Source organism: Cydia amplana, chromosome 16 (genome assembly GCF_948474715.1).
Source record: "Cydia amplana chromosome 16, ilCydAmpl1.1, whole genome shotgun sequence".
Classification (NCBI taxonomy): Eukaryota; Metazoa; Arthropoda; class Insecta; order Lepidoptera; family Tortricidae; genus Cydia; species Cydia amplana.
The window spans coordinates 14002532-14024227 of record NC_086084.1 but is presented as its reverse complement, the minus strand read 5'-3'; the positions used below and the strand labels follow the sequence as shown (position 1 = coordinate 14024227).

Genomic DNA, 21696 nt, shown 5'->3' with positions numbered 1-21696 from the left:
AAAAAAACATGTATAATAAGTTTCGTGTTTAAATTTCGCGCCTAAACGCTCCAAACTGTCACGTGACCTTGATGACGTAACGGCGTTTTAAACAAACTGCTGTCAGTCATTTTTTAAATTGTTTATATGGCAATAGACAATTTTTTTTAAAGCCCTAACACACTACCGCATCGGACAGCGACCTTCTTTCTCGCTCTAACTTATAGCTGCGTCCTTAACGCACCACCTTACACACTATCGATTCGTGCGCCGCACCGCACCAAGATCGCGTTTCGGTACGATAATCTGTAGACACTTAGGCAGGTTTTATAACTTGTCTTTGGTGATTCCACTGTGATTACGTCACGCGCTCCGATTGGCGTTTGCAGTCACGTGATACTGGGCATTATTTTAAATACTTTTGATTATTTTTAATTAATTTATTACGCATATTTACACTTGCAAAATATGATTTTCCGCGTTCTAATATTCCCTGCTATGGTAAAAACATAACATGCTATATATTCGCGATTCATGTCAACATCCCTATTCTTCAACATTTGGCGTAAGTAATAATGATGTTGGCGTGCGAGTGACGTTTTAGGATATGAAAAATTGCGGTATTTTTAATGATATTTAAGGCAAATGAGCATTCGAACCGTCTGATAGTAAGTAATGACAGATTGGGCAAACGAGCATCGTTTTAGTATGATTTAACACATTCAGTGCCGAAAACCCGACTATCGGGTCCTTTATGGTTTAGTTCCCAGGCCGGACGACCCGATAGTCGGGATCGTGGTACTACAGCTTTATATGACGTAATTTTTGTGGCCTGGCGCGGATGTCTTGTTTGGTTGGGTGGCAATGAATGTGTTAAAAAAAAGCTTAGGTAATCTTAGTAGCGTAAGTTTATTTATTGAGAGGTCTAAAATTGGATACAATCTACCTAAGGCCTTATGTATATTGACTTAAAGTTCGAATTTGTTCTTCAGATCTGCGATGTCCTCTTCTGAGCAGTTTTCTACAGTCTTACAGTGTTCGAGGAGACTGTTGAGCGCTATAACAAAAAAAACACATGGTTAAGAAAATTTCACAGTAAATGAAAGGAAACTTTCAAGTCTGAAATGGAAACTATGGATGATTCCCACTATAGTTCGTTTTTTTTAGCATTAGAAAGAAGGTAAGCGATCTTGACATGTCTTTTAATTGAGGTGTGTGTGTGTCGCTAGTGCAAGGAAGACGTACGTTCTCTGTGTCTTGTAAAAACAATTAAATAACCGAGGATATAGATAAGTGACCTATAAGGAACTTGTGTTGAATAACTTTATAAGACATAATTATTGTTCTGTGATATAAAAAAGCCTTAAAATCAGTGGACAAGATGTAATAATCAAAGAAATGTTTTACTTGTATGAACGATTCGTTATTTAAAATTTACGCACACATTGATATCTGTGTGCGCACGCGACGGTGCTCGCTCAACTTCGGCCAGTTTCGAGAGGACTCGGCGCCCAATAGTGTGCGCATTTCACTTCGGCAGGATTCGTTGACCAACTAGAGTCAACATAACGCTCGGATTATTTCGGATGCGTTCGGTGACCAATAAGTGCGATCGCCGTGTTTCGGTTGATACACGGAACCAATCAGCGTCGAGAAAAGAATCGGTCATCCTCGGTAGCCAATCAGCGTCCAGAAAAACTTCGGTTCTGTTCGGGTGAATTCGTGACCCAATCGATGTCAAGGACGGCACGCAACAACTTCAAGTAGGACCATTCGTGAAATTTCGGCAACAGTCGGAATCTAATTCGCCCTACTATTGGCTCATTTCTTTAAACTCGGAAATTCTCGGTTTTTTCGAGAGCCAATCAGCATTACTGACTTTTTGCTACACTATTTGAAAATACCTAATTGGAAAAATGGATTGTTTCGCGTGCCCCGCTAGAATTATGAATGACTTTGAACGACTCGAATGTCGTACATGCAAGAAAAATTGTCACTATCAGTGTCTTGGGATGACAATAGAAACATACGGAAGTATGAACGAGGAGCTTAAACGGGCGTGGCGGTGTCCTTATTGTGTAAATGTTACGCTTAGACGACGAAACGATGATACGCCGGTTCGCAAATCATTGGAAGCGATGTTTAATGCCACGGACATGTCCATTGATGACTTACTCAATGATGATACGGACAAGAGCGTGCTTGAGGAAACGTTAGGATTGCAACAGCACAGGAAGACAAGTTCAGACCGAGAAACAATCACAATTGATCAAATCAGCACTCTTTTAGATTCGAAACTTAAAGCAAATTATGACAAAATTGTAAACCACCTCACTATGACAATTCAAGCTGAAATTACATTAGCCGTAGGGAAAATTAAAGCCGATTTTACTCTAACTAATGATTCAATTATATCTACACAAAAAAAAATTGAGGGACAAATACAAAACATGCAAGAAAAAATTGAATTATTAGAAACTGAAAATCACAACTTAAAAATTGAGCTAAGAGACTTAAGACACTTGGTGAACTCCAAAACTAACACCTCATCATCACCTATTAATGACAGCAACGAGAAAAAATTAATCTTATACGGCCTAGATGAGTATTACAGAGAAACAGAAGAGGATATTATCATGCGAATTAGTTACATGTTCAGAGACATATTAAACATTGATATAAACGGCTACATAGAGTCGGTCAAACGAACGGGAAAAAAGGGGAGCCGGCGCCCCCTTATCATCGAATTCATTAGTAATCGTATGAAAAAATATATTCTAAATAATTCACACTCGTTTAGATACTCAGGATATTCAGTTGCGAAGATATTAGATAAGGAAGGGCTGGAACGTCGTTTTCATTTACGAGAATGTCTGAAAACTGCTCGGCAAGAAGGGAAGTATGCAATAATACGCAACAACAAGCTGTACATTGATGGGAAGGAACACTTTCTGGAATCCCATAAAACACCTACACGGGTTGCAGACAAAAACACTACAGAGACCGTGCAGAGTTTAGACAATGCGCTAACTCCAATAGACGTTCAAAACTCAACGTGTGGGCAACCTTCTGCGAACGTGCTAATAAACCCCATGAACGCGCACACAAGTGATTTATTTCGTGATTGACAGCATTTTTGTATTACACCAAAATATAAATGGACTTGTAAATAAGGCCGATTTACTAAGTGTACACCTACATGAATTTATGATGTCTAATACCGCGATAGATATAATCTGTATAACGGAGCACAATATGAAATTAGGTGACGAAATTCAGCTATCAATTCCAAACTTTAAACTTGCGGCTTTTTTCTCAAGAGAAAATAGGAACGGTGGCTCTTGCATTTTATTAAAAAACCCGCATAAATTTGCAGTACTAAATGACATCTGCTCTAAATCAATCTCAAATGTCTTTGAATGTTCGGCGATAGAGCTCACAGATCATAATATTATAATCTTATGCATTTATAGGGTACCAAACAACAATGCTTCAGACTTGAAAATTTTCTTTGATACAATGAATACCATTCTTAAAAAAATTTGTTACAACAACAAGAAAATCATTATTTGCGGTGATTTTAACATAGACATCTTAAAAAGAACCAAACACTCAGTAGACCTTAAAAATGTACTAACTAGTTTTAATCTCAAAATAGGAATAACGATACCAACACGACTCCAAAGCCATACCTGTATTGATAATATCTTTCATAATGTGCGGAATGGTGAAGCAAAGGTAATGGAAATGGCGCTATCAGATCACACTGGACAAATATTTAAATGTCCTATAAAAAAAACATCACTTTTGTCACATTGGTATATCACTAGAAGAGACCTGAGTACAGAAAACATTAATAAATTTGTTGAGTGCCTAAACAACATTAATTTTAACAATGTATACATGTCAAATTCTGCCGATGAAGCGTTTAATAACTTTTCAGAACTTTTTGAATTATTTTATAACTTGTGTTTCCCTTTTAGACGGATCAAAATAAAGCCAAATAACAAGCCCAAATGGATTACGAAAGGGATTAGGAACTGCTGTAGGAAAAAGCGAGAACTATTATGGAAGTGTCGTTTAAATTCCAATCCATCTGATCGTATTTACTTTAAAGAATATTCCAAAAGGCTAAAACGAATAATAAAACTAACTCAAAGGTCTCAAAATAATTACTTTATTAGACATTCCGTCAATAAATCAAAAGCCACTTGGAATATCATTAATAAGCACAAACAAACGAGCTATCCAAAAAACAATATAACACAGATAATTAATGGTAGTGACATCATAAACGATCCTAGTCAAATTGCACAAGCTTTCAATAATAATTTTATTGACCAAATTAATTCAAATTCAATTCACTCTAATAATTATGATACGACATTGACATTTAACTCTAGGAATTCCTTATTTATGGCTCCAACTGATCCTCATGATATCCATAAGATCATTGCAGCTTTGAAAAATTCAAATAGTACGGGTTACGATGGAATAGCCACAAAAGTTGTTAAAAAAGCTGCATTATCAATTGCCTTACCATTGAGTTACGTTGTGAATTTGTGTATCGAACAAGGGAAATTTCCAGAAAAATTAAAATTGGCCGTCGTCCGACCACTTTATAAAAAAGGACTTAAAGAAACGATATCCAATTATAGGCCGGTGGCATTATTACCAGTTTTTTCTAAAATAATTGAAAAAGTAGTTTACAATAGTTTATATAATTACTTTGAAAAAAATAATTTATTTGCCCCGGAACAAAAAGGTTTTAGACGGAATAAATCAATTAATATGGCCATATACGATCTTTTGCAAGCTGTCATGATGCAAGTAGATAAAAGAATACCTGTCTGTGCTCTATATATGGATATGTCCAAAGCCTTTGACTTTGTCGATCATCACATACTTTTGTCAAAACTATACCAATACGGAGTGCGAGGTAATGTTCATAACCTTCTTAAATCATATTTAATTGGATGCAAACAATGTACCCAAATCGATCGGATATGTATGAAGAACAAAATGGAAGTTACTTATTCATCTGGCTATAGAGAAATAAGCTACGGCGTACCACAGGGTAGTGTTTTAGGCCCGCTTCTCTTCCTGACGTATATTAACGATTTGCCTAGAGCTACAAATCACCCAATGGTATTGTTTGCCGATGACAGCACAGTTATATTTACAGAAACTGACATAAATTTACTCCAGACCAATATAAATCAGACATTGCATATTATAATTGAATGGCTTCACAAAAACAATCTTCATGTTAATCTTGAGAAAACGAATATTATGAACTTTAAATTACGGACCAATACACCTGATTTAATTATCACTTATCAAAACCAAAGAATTAATGAAACTGACTCTACAAAATTTTTAGGATTAAGCTTAGACAATAGTTTGACATGGAAAAATCAGATTGACAATATATGTAAGAAACTGAATCAATTTAGCTATGCGTTGTATAATTTAAGGAAGGTTGTAGATCAAACAGCAGTGCTGACTGCTTACCATGCACATGTAACGGCTACTTTAAGATATGGTGTAATGTTTTGGGGAAATGCCACTGATCGTGAAATGGTGTTTTTGAGCCAAAAGAAATGTTTAAGATCAGTATGCGGTATTCGAACCTTGGAATCATGCAAAGAATTATTTATAAAACTCAAAATTTTGACTCTACCATGTTTGTATGTGTATGAAATTTCAATGTATGTCAAATGTAATATGAACCAGTTTACGACATTCAATAGTTTGCGGCAACATGGGAAAATTAATTATAAATTTTCTAGAACCGCTTTTGTATCAAAAAGTATATTTGGTATGGCACCACGAATATTTAATAAATTGCCAATTAATATTTTAAGACTAGAAAACATTAATGAATTTAAAATTGCATTATATAATTTTTTGACATCCAAAGCCTACTACACCATTCAGGAATATCTTAATGACATATATTCATAGTTATAAGAACTAGTTAGTAAGTACTTAGATATTAATTAATTTCATTTAAATATGATGCATGCGACACACATGACATCACACAATATTTGCATGTCTCTATGACCAAACATGTAGCTCTATTGTATTAGTATTTAAGACCTGTATATACCATGTTTAAGCAAATAAAACTCTGAATCTGAAACCCTTTTTAAAAATCAGTAACTTATACTTTTGAAAGCAGAAGAATATAAATGATCGTATTAGATTCATAATTGTTACATATTTGCCGTGACTTATTTTTAAAACATGTTTTTCAATTAAAAGATACATCAAGATTGTTTACCTTTTTTCTAATGCTAAAAAAAGCGGCTAAGTGCGAGTCGGACTCGCCCATGAAGGGTTCCGTATTTAAGCGATTAATGACGTATAAAAAAAAACTACTTACTAGATCTCGTTCAAACCAATTTTTGGTGGAAGTTTACATGGTAATGTACACCATATATTTTTTTTAGTTTTATCATTCTCTTATTTTAGAAGTTACAGGGGGGGGGGACACACATTTTACCACTTTGGAAGTGTCTCCCGCGCAAACTATTCAGTTTAGAAAAAAATGATATTAGAAACCTCAATATCATTTTTGAAGACCTATCCATAGATACCCCACACGTATGGGTTTGATGAAAAAAAAAATTTTTGAGTTTCAGTTCGAAGTATGGGGAACCCCAAAAATTTATTGTTTTTTTTTTCTATTTTTGTGTGAAAATCTTAATGCGGTTCACAGAATACATCTACTTACCAAGTTTCAACAGTATAGTTCTTATAGTTTCGGAGAAAAGTGGCTGTGACATACGGACGGACAGACAGACGGACAGACAGACAGACAGACAGACATGACGAATCTATAAGGGTTCCGTTTTTTGCCATTTGGCTACGGAACCCTAAAAAAACGAACTATAGTTACCAGTGCTAAACTACTGGGATTTTTTCCCCCACCTTTGTTCACGGAACACTTATTTTACCACTGGTAACTATTAGGTACTGAGAAAAATATTCCCAGTAGTTACCACTGGTAAAAGGTGGGATTTTTTCCGACCAAAATTTTGTTAGAGTTAAATACTAACGGCCTAGGTGACGATCGCTATCGCTTCGCCATCGAATCGCTTTGTGTCTATCACTCTTCCATATTAGTGTGACAGTGACAGTTGCGGTTCGTTCGCTACGGAGCGTTAGCGATTGGCATGTTGGCTAGGCCGCCTGGCCCCGTAGCCAACATGCCAATCGCTATCGCTTTGCCATCGAATTGCTTTGTGTCTCTATATCTCTATAATATGGAAGACCATATTAGTGTGACAGTGACAGTTGCGGTTCGTTCGCCACGGAGCGTTAGCGATTGGCATGTTGGCTACGGGGCCAGGTCTATACTCACTTTGCTTGTCCTTGTTGGACAGGAACATGGCCAGCGCCGAGAACCTCTTGACCCTGCTGAGTCCGCGCAGGTATGACGTCACGGTGTGCGCGTACTTGGTGACGTCATCGTGCAACAGCTGGAGGAACTCCGAGAGCACGAGGCTTTCTAAGGCGTTGTCGAATATGTGACAGTGACAGTTGCGGTCCGTTCGCTACGAAGAAGCGATAGCGATTGTCACCTTGGCTAGGCCGCCTGGCCCCGTAGCCAACATGCCAATCGCTATCGCTTTGCCATCGAATTGCTTTGTGTCTCTCTATCTCTATAATATGGAAGACCATATTAGTGTGACAGTGACAGTTGCGGTTCGTTCGCCACGGAGCGTTAGCGATTGGCATGTTGGCTACGGGGCCAGGTCTATACTCACTTTGCTTGTCCTTGTTGGACAGGAACATGGCCAGCGCTGAAAACCTCTTGACCCTGCTGAGTCCGCGCAGGTATGACGTCACGGTGTACGCGTACTTGGTGACGTCACCGTGCACGAGCTGGAGGAACTCCGAGAGCACGAGGCTTTCTAAGGCGTTAAATATGTGACAGTGACAGTTGCGGTACGTTCGCCACGGAGCGTTACCGCTTGGCATGTTGGCTACGGGGCCAGGTCTATACTCACTTTGCTTGTCCTTGTTGGACAGGAACATGGCCAGCGCCGAAAATCTCTTCACCCTGCTGAGTCCGCGCAGGTATGACGTCACGGTGTGCGCGTACTTGGTGACGTCACCGTGCAGGAGTTGAAGGAACTCCGAGAGCACGGGGCTTTCTAATGCGTTGTCAAATATCGATGGGATCTTGGACGGGTCTATGATCTGTGAAAATAAATTTTAAGTTAGTATTGATGATGGTAATGCATGGCAGTTTAACCTCGGAGTCTACATGTACATATTCGTTGCAATCTAATTTGAACCTTTCATGTAACAAATAAAGTAGCATTTCTTTTGTATCATTGCGTTTTAACACATTGATTGCCACCCAGCCAAACAAGACATCCGCGCCAGGCCACAAAAATTTCTTCATATAAAGCTGTACCACGATCCCGACTATCGGGTCGTCCGGCCTGGGAACTAAACCATAAAATAGTCGGGTTTTCGGCACTATTGGAAAAGTTGTGGGTTCAACAAAAATGTGTGCTTATTTTGTCAGCTGAAGTAGATGTAACTCCGGTTGTTTTATATAGTTTTATTGTTTTATACAGAGGAAAGGGATACAACATACGCAAAAAGATTGAAATGGTTCCTTGCGAGAAAAGTGTATTATTCTATTAATGATTTCTTCGCAGATAGCTTTAATATGTAATTTATTAGTTCTATTTATATAATTTAATACGATGCTACTTTTTGTGCTTTATTGCATGACATATGTAAATATTATAAATCATAGTTTAAGGAAATGTTTGTCATACCCTTTTAGGGTCCATGAGGTACTTACTTGTATAAATGTTGTAACATCTCTTGTTGTAACCATGGTGCAATAAATAAATGATTGATTGATTGATTGATAGAATAACTCACACTCAAATAATCCGACTTGGCCCGGTCATTCCCCGTCAGCATCTTCCACTCTTGCATGAACTGGACACTGTTGGTTGGTGGCACCATGTTTTCCTTCAGGACTTCCTTCTGCGTCAGGTCTGCGAGCAGCTTCTCTGATGCTGGACTGGTTATTTCTTGGTTCTGTAATGCCGGAACCACACTTCGCTATGCGTTATTTGTTATGCGACTACGCTGTATTCGCTCAAATATTTGTTATGTGAGCGAACAACAAACACGGCATCCACACTTCGTGCCGGTGTGCCAAACTTGGTGCCGGTGTGCCAAACATATGTGGTACGTTTTGACTTTGAAAAGCGTGAGCGAATTCAAGAGGAAGGTTTTTGTATAATTTGTTAACCCGTGCGTTAGATCTTTGAGACTACGCAACGGATTTTGATGCGGTTTTTTTTAATAGTGTTTCTGTATAATTTGTTAACCCGTGCGAAGCCGGGGCGGGTCGCTAGTATCACTATATAGTATAAAACAAAGTCGCTACCCTCTGTCTGTCTGTATGCTTAGATCTTTAAAACTACGCAACGGATTTAGATGCGGTTTTTTTAATAGATAGAGTGATTCAAGAGGAAGGTTTTTGTATAATTTGTTAACCCGTACGAAGCCGGGGCGGGTCGCTAGTATAAATAATAAATAAATAATAAATAAATATTATGGGACAATCTTACACAAATCGACCTAGTCCCACGGTAAGCTCATAAGGCTTGTGTTGTGGGTACTAGACGACGATATATATAATAATATAGATACATATAAGTACTTAAATACATAGAAAACATCCATAACTAAGGAACAAATATTTGTGATGAACACACAAATAAATGCCCTTACCGGGATTCGAACCCGGGACCTCCAGCTTCGTAGGCAGGGTCACTACCGACTAGGCTACAGAGGCCGATAATACGGAGGCCGAGTATACAGTGTGTAAGTCAAATACGGGCAATAAATTAAACCAGATATAGAATTTACCCGTCTTATCATTAATTAAGATGTTTTTTAAGTTACACTTAATTATGACCCCGTGATTAATTTTTTCCACATGTACCGAGCAGCAATGTACTGTAAACATTAAGAAACAAGATGATAATGACATTACGAGATACGAGCTTTTCATAGTAACTGCCAACAAGCATTGACAGTTACTTTAAAAAGCTCGTATCCCGTAACGTGTGTGGTGTATTACATTGCGGGCCAAATTATTTTGTATGGTTATAATTTTCAATGCATTTCTAAGTAAAATCTATCTCAATATACTTTTTAGGTCCTATGCTAACCACCGTTTAAATATTCGCCTGTATTGGATTTACACACTGTATATTATAAGTCTCACCTTGGCTTCAGCGTCCACATCCCCCGCGTTGTCTATGACTTGTGTCTCCTTGGCCTTATCGTTGTTGTTTGAGTCCCCATGGGACAGAGTGTCTTCTAGTTCTACTATGTGAAGTCTGTCTGTATGCTTAGATCTTTAAAACTACGCAACGGATTTAGATGCGGTTTTTTTAATAGATAGAGTGATTCAAGAGGAAGGTTTTTGTATAATTTGTTAACCCGTGCGAAGCCGGGGCGGGTCGCTAGTATATATTATAAGTCTCACCTTGGTTTCAGCGTCCACATCCCCCGCGTTGTCTATGACTTGTGTCTCCTTGGCCTTATCGTTGTTGTTTGAGTCCCCGCGGGACAGAGTGTCTTCTAGTTCTACTATGTGGAGTCTAGTCGCAGGCCTCTCTGGTTCAGTCTTGCCGAGTGGTATCTCGTGGATTGGGACGGATTTTAGGGCCCTCTGTAAAAAAGTAACTGGCTTAAGAATAGGGTATTTTCCTACCTAGTCAAATCATTTTCTTTTATGGAACTGTCAAAACGATTTGCTAATATCTTATCTTATACCTTTAAACGAGCAATTCTTGTTTATTTATTTATATATATATATATTCCGGCGATCTCGGAAACGGCTCTAACGATTTCGATGAAATTTGGTATATGGGGGTTTTCGGGGGCGAAAAATCGATCTAGCTAGGTCTTATCTTTGGGAAAACGCTGGTTTTTGAGTTTTTATATGTTTACCGAGCAAAGCTCGGTCTCCCAGATATTGGAATTTATATGAAACATTACATCGTGACGTCACGGTCAATTTAACTCACCTACTTTTTATTTATATTTCTATTCGATTTATTAAATAGAACTTGTGTTTAAAAATAACTGCTATCTTTGTTTTGCTAATAATTATCTGGTACTTTATTTCATGCATGGTGTGAAATAATTTATTTTAATTACAGGAAAATACCCTATTCTTCCAAGTTTTAAGACAAATTATTTCTTTGGTTGAAGTGGCACACTCTTGGGGCATTCTGGACTTTGTAGCATGCACCATTTGTAGCTAAGTGGACCCAGGTATTCAAAATAATCTAAACACGCTGTCGGGCATAATCGATAACAAACCTCCAATAGGGAGTATTACTGCAATGTTTTGCCGCTAGAGTGCAGCACTAGCGACTATATCATAGAGTAACTTATGCACACTGTACCTTAAACTGTTTTTGACAAGTTTTCACAGACAACAAAATATGACATTACATCAAGGCGGTTTGTTTACAAAGGGCCTACCGGGAAACGCGAAATCGAAATTCAGCTATCTGCTATCACTCGAATATGCAAGAGTGATAGAGAGGTTAGATAACAAAATGTCGACTCTGTCGTTGCGGTAGACCCTTAGATTGTGACTTATTGTGGGAGTGGCGCCCCCTACGCAGACTTTCGCGTAATTATCCCTATTCTTCTAAGTTTTAAGACATCAGAAGTCCATTCAAACAAATAAGTAAAAATTCTTTGTTTGAAGTGGAACATTCAAAATGATCTAAACACACTCTCATAATTATAACCCATTGACCATAAACAATATGTAATTGAAAGGGTCGTATGCCGTGGCATAATAACTCATTGTCCTAATGTAATGTTACGCATAAAACTCTTTTCGCATAATTTATCTCCAGCAGTATTATCGAAAATATTTTGCATAGGTTGTGTAGAACGCGGTAGGTTAGGTTTCTTTTATAATTTTTCAGAAATGTTAACAGTTTCAGCACAGTTACATTTATGCGCAATGAGTTTTATGCGTAACATTACATTAGGACAATGAATTATTATGCGAACCAATGCAGTTGAATATTGCCCTCATGTTGCCTATTGGCATAGAGAAAAAAATACATAGAGTGCTCACTCCATACATCAGTTTTAGTACCAAAAAGACTATTAGCATCTAGCATTGAGTAGCGGAACTATCAGTACTGCTACTTGACAATAGATGTAGCACCGACCGGAAAGTCTTATCTCAACAGCATAAGACTTTCCGGTCGGTGCTACATCTATTGTCAAGTAGCAGTACTGATAGTTCCGCTACTCGATGCTAGATGTAGACACTGAAATTAATAGTCTGAACTGATGTATGGAGTGAGCACTCTATGTATTTTTTTCTCTATGCTATTGGCAATGTGCGAAGTCGGGGGAAGTGGCGCTGATCGTCACAAACACAGGTAATCTTACGGAATGTCCGATATTAGTACCAGGGATGTTGCGAATATCCGCATTATTTTCAACATCCGCATCCGCATCCGCATAAAATCGATGCGGATTTAATGCGGATGCGGATGTGGAACAGGTCGGTACAGGAACGTCTTAGCATCGGCGTAAGTGCTAGACTGCTAGGTAATTTAGTCATTAACCAAAAAAACCTATTAGAAATGAGCAGTCAAGCGTGAGTGGGACTTAATGTACGGAACCCTTGGAACGCGAGTCCGACTCGCACTTGGCCGGTTTTTTGAAATAAAAATTACTAAAATGTAATATTTGACGTTTTTTATGGTACTATCTTGACATCCGCATCCGCATCCGCGGATGTGAGCCTTTAAAAATCCGCATCCGCATCCGCATCCGCGGGTGTCGAAAAATCGGCATCCGCAACATCCCTGATTAGTACTAGCTGCAGCCACTTGAACTAATTTTACTCCATAAGATTTAACGTAGAAAGTCCGACAAAATGAGGGCAGCACCAGTCGTGCACGTAGCGAATACATATCGGTCGCTCCTTGACTGTTATTTTAATAAATAAAAAAGCGGCCAAGTGCGAGTCGGACTCGCCGATGAAGGGTTCCGTATTTAGGCGATTTATGACGTATAAAAAAAAACTACTTACTAGATCTCGTTCAAACCAATTTTCGGTGGAAGTTTACATGGTAATGTACATCATATATTTTTTTTAGTTTTATCATTCTCTTATTGTAGAAGTTACAGGGGGGGGGGGACACACATTTTACCACTTTGGAAGCGTCTCTCGCGCAAACTATTCAGTTTAGAAAAAAATGATATTAGAAATCTCAATATCATTTTTGAAGACCTATCCATAGATACCCCACACGTATGGGTTCGATGAAAAATTTTTTTGAGTTTCAGTTGTAAGTATGGGGTACCCCCAAAAATTTATTGTTTTTTTTTCTATTTTTGTATGAGAATCTTAATGCGGTTCACAGAATACATCTACTTACCAAGTTTCAACAGTATAGTTCTTATAGTTTCGGAAAAAAGTGGGTGTGACATACGGACGGACAGACAGACGGACAGACAGACAGACAGACATGACGAATCTATAAGGGTTCCGTTTTTTGCCATTTGGCTACGGAACCCTAAAAACCGGCCAAGTGCGAGTCGGACTGGCTGGGTGTGGCTGTGACATACGGACGGACAGACAGACGGACAGACAGACAGACAGACAGACATGACGAATCCATAAGGGTTCCGTTTTTTGCCATTTGGCTACGGAACCCTAAAAACATCGTCTTCAGTAAATTATCTTACCTTGGACCTCAAATGTGGCGGTTTCTTGACAGGTTTGATGACAGTAATGGCCTCTCCGACTCCGTTCCTCCACCTCTCCAGCTCGGTGGGCGGTGTGACTTCTGTCACCGGCTCATCCTGAAGCTGAACGATCTTTGGGTGTCCGGTCTTCGGGAAGGGTTTGGTTTCACTGGTCGGAGTGGAGTTGGGTGATGACTTTGATTTCAGCTGGAAATAAGGGTTAAGTGAAATAAATTCATGTAGAAGTAAGGTATTTGAATAAGGTACTTAAATGTTAGGATATTTGACTGTATTTAAAATAAATTATTTTACACCATGCAAGAAATAAAGACAGCACTTATTTTTAGACACAATTTCCATTTTAAAACCCGTATAAAACTATAAAGAACAGGTAATTTGATTGTGACGTCACATGTTAGTGTTTCATATAAATTTCATAGTAGGAAAATCGTTTTGACAGTTCGAAAAAAGAAACTGATTTGACTGGCAGTCAAATACCCTATTATGTGTCTTCTGTACCACAAACTAGATGGACGGAATAAGAATTCGGATACGGAAAAAAATAGAGTACGGATGATCTGATGATCTCGTATAAATTATACGCGTCGCTGGCCTCGCAGTGTGCTAGAGATCGCTCTCGGTGTCGGTATCAGGGATGTTGCGAATATCCGCATCCGCGGAACTTCCGCATTATTTTCAACATCCGCATCCGCATAAAATCGATGCGGATTTAATGCGGATGCGGATGTGGAACAAGTCGGTACAGGAACGTCTTAGCATCGGCGTAAGTCCTAGACTGCTAGGTAATTTAGTCATTAACCAAAAAAAACCTATTAGAAATGAGCAGTCAAGCGTGAGTGGGACTTAATGTAACCGCGCCCTTGAACCCCTTGGAACGCGAGTCCGACTCGCACTTGGCCGGTTTTTTGAAATAAAAATTACTAAAATGTAATATTTGACGTTTTTTATGGTACTATCTTGACATCCGCATCCGCATCCGCGGATGTCAGCCTTTAAAAATCCGCATCCGCGGATGTCAAAAAATCGGCATCCGCAACATCCCTGGTCGGTATATAGGGGAGGCCTATGTCCAGCAGTGGACAGTCCGTGGCTGATAGTTAAGTAGGTGTCTTTTGTGCGGCTACACGTAGTTTGGGACGTTTTCTAGCCAACGGAACTGTTGAAATCTGAAACTAGTTAATACTCACCTCAAGCACGTGTTCTTCAGCTGTCTCCTGGCCGCAATAACAAAAGGTGGATTTCATATCTTAAGGAAATTCTACCAGTCAACACAGTGGATCCCTAAAATGGGGTGATAAAAATTTTGACCCACTCTCTAAGCGCCTTGTTTAAGAGACTTATTTCGTTGGTTTTAAGGTATGTATAGGTTGAGAGACAAGCAGGAAAAATGAAGTAAGATCGTAACGGATTGGTACCCAAGAGGTTGCATACGGACAGAGGAAACCTCGAACAAGATGGGAGGATGAACTCAATTTCACAGCGGGTCCGAAATGGAAAAGAGTGACCCACAACAGACCCTAATGGAAAGAGCTAGAGGAGGCCTTTGCCAAGCGGCACACTGAGCTTAGACACATACTCTAACTCAGAATAAAAGGGCTTAATAGATAGATAGATATAGGTTGTGGAAAGCCTGGCAGACTGTGAGTACTGTGACACTTACCTGCTTAGTATCCATACATTTCCTAAGGTCATCCCGCAGCTTTCTCGCCTTGAGGAACTCATTGAGGTCCTGCGAAGCACCACAAGTCACTCTTCTGCGCCCCGGCCATACTTCATCCTGATACTTATTTCATAAATTCTAGTCTACAACTTACCCCCTTAGTCCCCATTCTGTTCCTAAGGTCATCTCTGCTTCCTAGCCTGCGAGTTGTGAGGCTGCAAGGCTTGTGTCTGGCTGGGTTGTGTGTTAATTGTGTGTTTGGCAAGACTTGAGGCTTTTAAGTAGGTTGGGTTGAGGCGGATTGCTGTGTTACTGTATTTATATGGCCCTAGTGTTTCACAACTTACCCCATTAGTCCCCATTCTGTTCCTAAGGTCATCTCTGCTTCCTAGCCTGCGAGTCGTGAGGCTGCAAGGCTTGTGTCTGGCTGGGTTGTGTGTTAATTGTGTGTTTGGCAAGACTTGAGGCTTTTAAGTAGGTTGGGTTGAGGCAGATTGCTGTTACTGTATTTATATGGCCCTAGTGTTTCACAACTTACCCCCTTAGTCCCCATTCTGTTCCTAAGGTCATCTCTGCTTCCTAGCCTGCGAGTTGTGAGGCTGCAAGGCTTGTGTCTGGCTGGGTTGTGTGTTAATTGTGTGTTTGGCAAGACTTGAGGCTTTTAAGTAGGTTGGGTTGAGGCAGATTGCTGTTACTGTATTTATATGGCCCTAGTGTTTCACAACTTACCCCCTTAGTCCCCATTCTGTTCCTAAGGTCATCTCTGCTTCCTAGCCTGCGAGTTGTGAGGCTGCAAGGCTTGTGTGTTTGGCTGGGTTGTGTGTTAATTGTGTGTTTGGCAAGACTTGAGGCTTTTAAGTAGGTTGGGTTGAGGCGGATTGCTGTGTTACTGTATTTATATGGCCCTAGTGTTTCACAACTTACCCCCTTAGTCCCCATTCTGTTCCTAAGGTCATCTCTGCTTCCTAGCCTGCGAGTTGTGAGGCTGCAAGGCGTGTGTCTGGCTGGGTTGTGTGTTAATTGTGTGTTTGGCAAGACTTGAGGCTTTTAAGTAGCTTGGGTTGAGGCGGATTGCTGTGTTACTGTATTTATATGGTCCTAGTGTTTCACAACTTACCCCCTTAGTCCCCATTCTGTTCCTAAGGTCATCTCTGCTTCCTAGCCTGCGAGTTGTGAGGCTGCAAGGCTTGTGTCTGGCTGGCTTGTGTGTTAATTGTGTGTTTGGCAAGACTTGAGGCTTTTAAGTAGCTTGGGTTGAGGCGGATTGCTGTGTTACTGTATTTATATGGCCCTAGTGTTTCACAACTTACCCCCTTAGTCCCCATTCTGTTCCTAAGGTCATCTCTGCTTCCTAGCCTGCGAGTTGTGAGGCTGCAAGGCTTGTGTCTGGCTGGGTTGTGTGTTAATGGTGTGTTTGGCAAGACTTGAGGCTTTTAAGTAGCTTGGGTTGAGGCGGATTGCTGTGTTACTGTATTTATATGGCCCTAGTGTTTCACAACTTACCCCCTTAGTCCCCATTCTGTTCCTAAGGTCATCTCTGCTTCGTAGCCTGCGAGTTGTGAGGCTGCAAGGCTTGTGTCTGGCTGGGTTGTGTGTGTAGCAAGACTTGAGGCTTTTAAGTAGGTTGGGTTGAGGCAGATTGCTGTTACTGTATTTATATGGCCCTAGTGTTTCACAACTTACCCCCTTAGTCCCCATTCTGTTCCTAAGGTCATCTCTGCTTCCTAGCCTGCGAGTTGTGAGGCTGCAAGGCTTGTGTCTGGCTGGGTTGTGTGTTAATTGTGTGTTTGGCAAGACTTGAGGCTTTTAAGTAGCTTGGGTTGAGGCGGATTGCTGTGTTACTGTATTTATATGGCCCTAGTGTTTCACAACTTACCCCCTTAGTCCCCATTCTGTTCCTAAGGTCATCTCTGCTTCCTAGCCTGCGAGTTGTGAGGCTGCAAGGCGTGTGTGTCTGGCAGGACTTGAGGCTTTTAAGTAGCTTGGGTTGAGGCGGATTGCTGTCTTACTGTATTTATATGGCCGTAGTGTTTCACAACTTACCCCCTTAGTCCCCATTCTGTTCCTAAGGTCATCCCTCTGCTTCCTCGCCTGCGAGTTGTGAGGTTCCAGCTTGAGGACCTCATTGAGGTCCTGCGAGGCAGCCCGGAGTGACCCGAGGCGCTCTCTGGCGGTGGCGCGGCGCTGGTAGGCCTTCACGTAGGTCGGGTCGAGGCGGATGGCTGTGCTGCAGTCAGTCTCAGCTTGGTGGAGACTGCGGAGTTGAATAGATGTTAGAAGAAAGTGTCACAAATCGACATTATGAATTACTAGCTTTTGCCCGCGACTTCGTCTGCGTGGAATTAGTGATAGCAGCTAAAGTATAGCGCCTGGATAATGCTAATAGCAATCATTCAAATTGCACATTGCTTACTTCAATTATTAGGCAATTTATTAACTCTTTCAACCCCACTATGCACTCTCTTCAGGGATGATTTCCGACATAAAAACTATCCTATGTCCTTCCCCGGGACTCAGACAATCTCTATGCCAAATTTCAAGTAAATCGGTTCAGTGGTTTCAGCGTGAAGAGATAACAGACAGACAGACACACTATCGCATTTATGTATGGATTTGGTGGTAAATTTACCTGTCTTTTTTGAGATAGCACAGTCCTCGGTTTGCGTAGTATATGGCATCATCTTTTACAAGCTCTATGGCGCGATTGTAGCACGCTATAGCCTCATCCCATTTCTCCATCTTTACGAAACTGTTGCCCTGAAATCAAAATTATTAGAATTACAATTCAATACTTAATGCGCCGATCAGCGTTCCGGCATCTATTTATCTATTAAGCCCTTTTATTCTGAGTTAGATTACGTCTCTTAACTCAGTGTGCCGCTTGGCAAAGGCCTCCTCTAGCTCTTTCTGGGTCTGGCGTGGGCCACTCTTCTCCAGTTCGGACCCGCTGTGAGTTTGAGTTCGTTCCGGCATATGAGAGGTTAAAAATGATATATAGTCTGTCAAGCTGGATCAGCAGTAGTAATGTAAAGCAAACTAAAGTATGGTATCCCTAGGAAACCAACAACAAGCAGCTATATGTATACATCAAACAACAATGAAATGTAAACAAAACAGTTCCACAGATAAGATTTAAATGACACACTTAGGGTTTGCACGACGGATCCGAAATGTATGGGAATATCCGCGGATCCGGATCCAGATCCGGATAATTTCATACATTTCGGATCCATAGTGTTAGAACTCGCGAATTTTCAAATTTGTCACCTTTTTCTACTGACAAGATTTGCTTGAGCAAGTATACAAACGTTCAACGGCATTGCTGATATGTGATTGCCATGATGATTACCATGGCTGATAGGTAGGTGGGTTACCACCACCGACATCATACTCACTCTCTCTTTCTCATGATGGGCCTCCTGTCTCAGCTTGTCCATCTTGGCGGGCTCGCTCTTTTTGCTGTCCAGGGACGTGGGGCCCACATCCTCCATGTCTACTTCCTCGCAGGCCTTGTCCTGAAAATATGATGTGCATTAGGCTGCGTATTTTATGCTCTTTATTTAGGTAACAACTTCGTATTATTAGATTGTCGCAATAAAAATGAAATAATAAGCCAAAGATCGAAAAAGAATGTAATAATACCGGTATTTTCTGTATGAAGAAATAACCGGTTCCGAGCCTTGCAACCAGAGATGTGAGAGGATGTGTTTTTTCAGAACCAATAGAATCACTGCTGAGTGAGGAAAACAAATGAAGTGATTCTATTGGTCTTTAACAAATACATCCCTTGTGTCTCACACATATCTGGTCAAAGCGCACCCTTAATATCATCTTTGAATTGAAGAGATTGTTATATATTGACATGTGTGGGTAGATAAGAAGATCTGTGGGTACCCCCAGTTCGGTTCTAGCCAGCAAGCCAGCACACGTACGTAACATTCTGGCGACAAGGATGGGATTTCAAGAAGTTAACAACACAAGTAAATCATGCCTTAACCCCTCGAATGCTGTTGTCAAAAATTTGCTACTGAATTAATAACCTTTTATTACAGTCCAAATTGTCTGGGACGGATACTGGACAAGGCTTTAATACTTTAAAGGGAAACTTTAGATATTTTATGGCTAAAAGATGGTTCTTTTAGCCATAAAATATCTAAAGTTTCCCTTTACGACATATCCCCATACAACATTCATCTTTTTGTATCTGTCATATCTGAGACATGTTTAAATTATACAAAACAACCACAAAAGTACTTACAACATCAAAATTGTCCCAAGCTTTGTAGTCTGATGAGGGAATTCGTTTTTCCAACTTCTTTTTGGTTTCAACAATTGGTTTCTCTTTCCTCGCCTTACTCCTCACTGGGGGTAAGTCCTGACCTCAAAAAGGTTTATATACGTTAACAATTTCAGTCGAGGACCACTTAGAAATGAAGAGATATAAAAAATCAACATTATAAGGAACAGTACACCGCCATTTCTCAAACCTAGCGACGCAGATAAGACCAAATACATTTCTAACTATTACAGTACTAAAACCATGACAATGACACTAATATACAAAGCTAACTATACCAGCTAGTGATTTACATGAGAAATATAACCGTAAATTACTGTAAACCTGCTCAAAATCGCCGTTCAAAGCGGCCTCTTTACGTTTCATTTCAACCTCCCAGTTCTTAAGGTCTGTGAGGTATGTTTGAAGATTTTTTACGTTATCCCGGCAGGCCTTCTGGATCTCAAAGGCTTTGTCCATTTTTTTCTGTACTTCTAAGGGTGGGAACGGGTTTTTGTTACCTTCAATCACAAAAAATAGCGTTGTTAGATCAATAGCAATCGGTTGTCAATGTGAAATAGTTTTTCACGTTGTCATGGCGCTGCTTCGTTCGGAAACGTGTTTATTTTCGCTATCGACAGTGTAAATAAAATTGTACGAAATATTTTTTGAATATAAATTCGATATTATTAACAAGTTGCCAACAAATTAAAGAATATTTTATATAAACACACATACTACAAATATTATGTTACGAAGAAATATATTATACAAATATTTTATGTATAAAAACTGGCCATGTCTGTTCAAAAACTTTCGCAAACGCCATTAAAGTTTTTTCTTTAATTCTTTTTTTTTCGTTAATGGCTAAACTGGCAAAAATATAGACCAGCCAGCCATTTGCTAAGTCCTAATAAACTGGATACTTAGGCCAATCAATTTAGATCCAAAAATAAGGTTTTGAGGAATGAATTCCCAGCAAGCTGGAAATCGTTTTAATATACTTGGTCAAGTAGATCTTGTCAATAGAAAAAGGCGGGAAACTTGAAAAATGGAGGCGCGAAGGGATATCGTCTCATAGAAAATTTGAATTTCGCGCCTTTTTTTACTGACATGATTTGCTTTAATACTTTTTGTGTGCAGGTGTGCATACATTTTGGGAGCCTTAGGAGATATTAATTTTTGCTTTGGATTGCCAAACCACTCGATGTAGAAGGAACCCACCATCAATTACAATATATGGCATTACCAGCAAGGTTTGACGGAACAGACACTGGAAAAAAGAGAATTTAAAAGTGGAGGCCATTTTCTACAAACTTTGAGTACGAATTCATATTTAAGGTACTTTTCGGATCCTCAGATATCAATTCTCATCATAGTCATCATGATAAGAACGAATTTTCAGTTGGACGTACTGTTTTCGATCTACAAGCAAAAAACAAAAAAAGGGCAAACATATATGCACACCTCCTGGGATGGAGCAAACTCGGATTAGGTACACGCATTTAGGACCAAATGAAGGTATTATTAACGATTTCCACCTTGCTGGGAATGAATTCTTGGAAAAAAAAATTGTTTGTTCTAAGGTAAGGTTTAATAAGTTTGTAAAAATTCCATTGGGCCCAACCTTGCCCTGCGACACCTAATTGAAATAATTACGAAGACGTTCAGTGAGCTAACGTTACGTTATAATTAATTTCGCCATCGCTATCGATCATGCCCATCGGGGATTGATTGAACGAGGATTCTGGGGCGCGGGCAAGGTCGGAGTTGAAACTAATTTGGTTGCATGGACAAATGGACAATATTGTTTTAGAAACATTTTAGAAACAGCAATATACATATACGAGCCTTTCCGAGATGCGCCTCCACTAGAACCAGGGGGCCTACTGCGAAAACCGAAATTCGCAAATTGCGGGGATCTTTCTCTTTTAGGTACTCAAATTACGCCTTCATTGGAGTAAAT

General features: G+C 39.8%; 2 protein-coding genes across 2 annotated transcripts in view; both read right to left on the bottom strand.

Moving 5' to 3' along the window:
• LOC134655105 (probable protein BRICK1-B) overlaps window positions 1-21696 on the bottom strand; it is a 321261-nt gene that overhangs the window by 39025 nt on the left and 260540 nt on the right. The window lies entirely within an intron of this gene.
• Window positions 927-20245, bottom strand: LOC134655126 (RNA polymerase II-associated protein 3-like). Its single transcript, XM_063510586.1, has 10 exons — window positions 20076-20245; window positions 19713-19829; window positions 18850-18969; window positions 18084-18211; window positions 17498-17708; window positions 13774-13980; window positions 10541-10708; window positions 8896-9057; window positions 8001-8193; window positions 927-1036 (listed from the first exon to the last, which is right to left on the bottom strand). Exons 1-10 carry the CDS (start codon window positions 20208-20210, stop codon window positions 948-950), a joined length of 1530 nt encoding a protein of 509 aa, XP_063366656.1. The 5' UTR covers window positions 20211-20245; the 3' UTR covers window positions 927-947.